The sequence below is a fragment of the Dysidea avara genome, chromosome 12 (assembly GCF_963678975.1).
Source record: "Dysidea avara chromosome 12, odDysAvar1.4, whole genome shotgun sequence".
Lineage (NCBI taxonomy): Eukaryota > Metazoa > Porifera > Demospongiae > Dictyoceratida > Dysideidae > Dysidea > Dysidea avara.
The window spans coordinates 3,130,663-3,134,593 of NC_089283.1; the positions used below are offsets into that span (position 1 = coordinate 3,130,663).

The 3,931-nt window shown below is 39.2% G+C and overlaps 1 protein-coding gene across 1 annotated transcript; it reads left to right on the forward strand.

Annotated features, from left to right (window-relative positions):
- The first annotated feature begins 3,013 nt into the window (after window positions 1-3,013).
- LOC136241288 (uncharacterized) lies at window positions 3,014-3,931 on the forward strand. The gene has a single exon (XM_066032486.1). The coding sequence runs from the start codon at window positions 3,014-3,016 to the stop codon at window positions 3,929-3,931; it is 918 nt and encodes a 305-aa protein (XP_065888558.1).

Consider the following 3,931-nt stretch of genomic DNA (forward strand, 5'->3'; position numbering starts at 1 on the left):
GCAAAGCTTGCTGTTAGTTAATTATTGAGAACAAGGATAGATAATTGTAATTATAGGTATTGTGTAGTTGTAATTGTACATTAGCGTGAGGGCTTTGCTGATTAAATTCATAAAACAATTATGCAATTCATATGATGCTTTAAAGTAGTGCATTAAAATTATTCTACTGGATCTAAATGTTCAAGGGTCACTCATTAACTAGATTTTGCTACACACACACACACACACACACACACACACACACACACACACACACACACACACACACACACACACACACACACACACACACACACACACACACACACACACACACACACAACACACACAAAGTAAAGCCTTCTGCTGCCGGTCACACCTACTCAGTGAACCAGCACTGGGACACCTGTGTACTACTTAGGTGCTAGGAGTCAGCAGAGGCAAATCCTCCTGGGGCAGGACTAGTAACCTACATGAGGCTGAAGGTGTGGGCACCGAAAGTCCCACCTGGACTTTCACCTGCTGTGTGACACATGGGCAGTTGGTATTGTTCTTTCCCAGACACTTAACAGCATTGAAACTGGGTCGATTCATCCACGTCATATTTTCTGGGTTACCTGTGTTTGACCTCACGTGTGAAATGAATTAATTAGTTTGATGATGTGTAAGTGCCAGAGAGCCGAAGTATCCTTCACAGAATTTGTGCAGATCCAAGTAGGGCAGCCTTCTGCAACAGTGGGCAGGGGCTAAAAAGGGGGCTAGTTGTGGCCAAAATGCTAGTTGTAAGTGAGCTTGGGCTACTGTACAGTGGGTTATTGATGCAAGGTCCACAATTTTGTAGATGTTAAAATAGCGTACAGCATGAATGTCTGTGATTATGAAATCTGCAAGACACAAATGATTTCTCCATAATTATGCACATCTCTTTGGAAACTATGCAAAAGTTTCAATACTTAAGAACACAGAAGGTTTAGGCAAAACTATCCTTGTATGAAAATGTAAGAAATTCGGTCAGCCAGCAGAAAATTTTGTGAGTTAAGCTTTGATTCACAAATTTCTGTACCTTGCAGGGTAAGGTTAGCTATAAAAGTCCTAAAATAGCAATCTGCACCAAGGGAAGTATAAAGATGAAGTTACATATATGTAGTTACCTGCAGTACACGTGCACCTTAAAGCTCATTTTACAGTCTACTTTTTGACTAAAAGTACCATAAGATCCAATTTTGATATAGTTATACTCCAAACACTTTATGTTTTGAAGTACATTATTTGATTAAAAGTTATTTTTGCTACAATCCAATCTACATGTATAGTCACAGCTACAGGTGTACTTACTGATTTTTCTTTTGGCAGTCCACTTTTAAAAGCATTAAAATAGGGGCTGATTTGGGGGATGGATAGAGTGGCTACCCATGGCCTTGCAGCCACTCAGACATGCAATATTTTACATGATTCTATCATACCAATCACAAATAACATGTACTCTTTCGTTATTATGTTTATCTATAGTCACAAATTATATTCACATATTATCAATGTGAACTAAATTCCAACACTGCCAATCAGATTCTAATATTATCCTGTAGCTATAGTTAGAGACCAACCATGAGATCTTAAAAAACCAAGGCAAAGGTGAGGGTTTTTAAAAGCATAAAGATCTGAGTGAATGGTCTCTAACTGACTGAGAGAAAATGGTGGGGTGTATATTTATGCTAGTAGATAGATAGATTGATTGTGGGTTGAGTTTTCTTGAAAGAAAATATTGGGGTCTCATTTAAGGTTGAGTCAATATTACCATTATCTAACTTTTGCCATTATTCATTTATTGCCATGAGCAAATGACTGTGGCATGATGTGGCTGTTAGGAAGTTAGCTACATAAAATTTAAGTTGATAAAAGAAAATTTAAATTTTAAATAGTTTGTGATGTTGCTTACAAGGAATGCTGTGCTTTGTCTGGTCATGTTTCTCAATCTTCTAGTCTTTGTTCATACTTCTGGCATTCTTTACTATTCTGAGTCAGTGGAACACTATCATGCTGGAAGAATATCTGAGCAGTTGACATCTTATTGCAGAGGCACTGCAGGGTTATTTTTTAATGATAGTGAAGCAGCAATGGATAACAGTATAAGTTTTGAACATGGGGATTTCCATGCTGAAATTGAAGGAATGCTAGTTGCAACACAGGATCAGGAATCATTTACTAGAGCTGTGTTGAATTATTATGTTGTCTCTCCATTTTCTGCCTATGTGGGGACTTTAATGAAACAGTAGAACAACTTCTTGGTGGATGCAAACTCTTAGCTGCTCCTAATTTAAACTTCACCATTATTCTGTGGATAAGGGTATCTACTGGTATTTGTGCAGTGTGCATTCTCTCTGTCCCATTCTGTTAACTGGTGGAATCACACTCCACCTGAAATAGTTGAGAGAAATGCAGTTTAACTTTTGCAGCATTTTGATATCTTTACTGATACTTAGTTCTCTGCCAGAAGGCCTGATATTTTGTGGATAGATAAGCAAAACTTGTGGTTTTAATTGACATTGCTGTTCCAGTAACATGTAGATAAATATCAGGATCTAAGGCTGGAATTTGAACATAAGAAATTGTGCAGTGCCAGTTATAATCCATTTATTAATCATGTAAAGTGTTTGAGCTTACTGAAATGGATACTCCTACTGTCAGTTCAGTGGCAGTCAGTGCAAAAACTATATTTTTACAACTATCCCATGTAGCCTAAGGAGTAGTTGAAGTATACATTAATTTTATGACAATTCTAACCACAGTTTGTATTACAGTGGAACCTCCCTTAACGGTCACCTGAGTTGGGCGGTTGTGATGTATTGTTGTATGATGTTATATGATGTAATTGTTATTGCAATTGATGTGTTGTAAGTTCTGCTGCCATGGCATCATTGTAGAGTGTAATTTGCTGTTAGTTGTAGTTGCTGTGATTTATCTTGTGATTAAGATTATTAATCTATCTTGTGTGACTTAAATGAGCTCCCCCGAACGTGACATACTGGCGACGAGGATGACTACTACGATTGGGCAAATGCAAGAATTTGACCCTACAAGTGATCGGATTTCCACGTACCTGGAGAGAGCAGAAATTTTCTTTCAAGCTAACGAGATAGCAGAGAACAAAAGGGTCGCACTGTTGTTGTCAATAATTGGAGGAAAGACTTATTTGCTACTGAGCGACCTCCTGGCACCAGAAAAGCCAGCCTCCAAATCGTTTGCTGTACTGTCAGAAACTCTGAAGAAGGACTACGAACTGAAGGCAGTGATTATCGCGGAGAGATTTCAGTTTCATCGCAGAAACCAGGCTGCTAACGAGTCAGTACCTGAGTACGAAGCCAAATTGCGTCGTTTAGCAACTCATTGTGCTTTTGGAAATTACCTTGAAGAAGCCATCCGTGACCATATCGTCTGTGGCCTTTGCAATGAGAGTATCCAGAAGCGTCTTTTAGCTGAGGCTGAACTGACATTGACCAAGACGCTGGATATAGCTAAAGGCATGGAGGCAGCTGACCATAACGTCCAGAAGTTGAAAGGAGCAGAAAGTAACTCATTTCGAGTCGGTGAAGTTTCAGCTTCGACCAACCCTTGTTATCGTTGTGGGAGCGATCATCACAAACCAAAGGACTGTCGTTTTAAAGAAGCAGAATGTCGAAATTGTAAGAAGATTGGCCATCTAGCCAAAATGTGCCGTAGTGGAGGTGCAGGGACATCTCACACAGCAACAGGCAAATCTGCCACTAAGAATTTTGATGGAAAAAATTTTCCTAAGAGTACTACTCATGGACCAAGGAAAAATAACTGGGTATCAGTAACAGACAGAGATACTGTGGAGACAGAAACTTTTCCAGAATCAGCTATTCTGACAGTTGGTGACCACAACAATAAGCCCATTACAGTTCAGATGGAGCTCAATGGACAGCAAGTCTGA

What these genes read in the sequence shown, in the direction of transcription:
- LOC136241288 (XM_066032486.1), top strand. Translation starts at nt 3,014, where the DNA reads ATGACTACTACGATTGGGCAAATGCAAGAATTTGACCCTACAAGTGAT.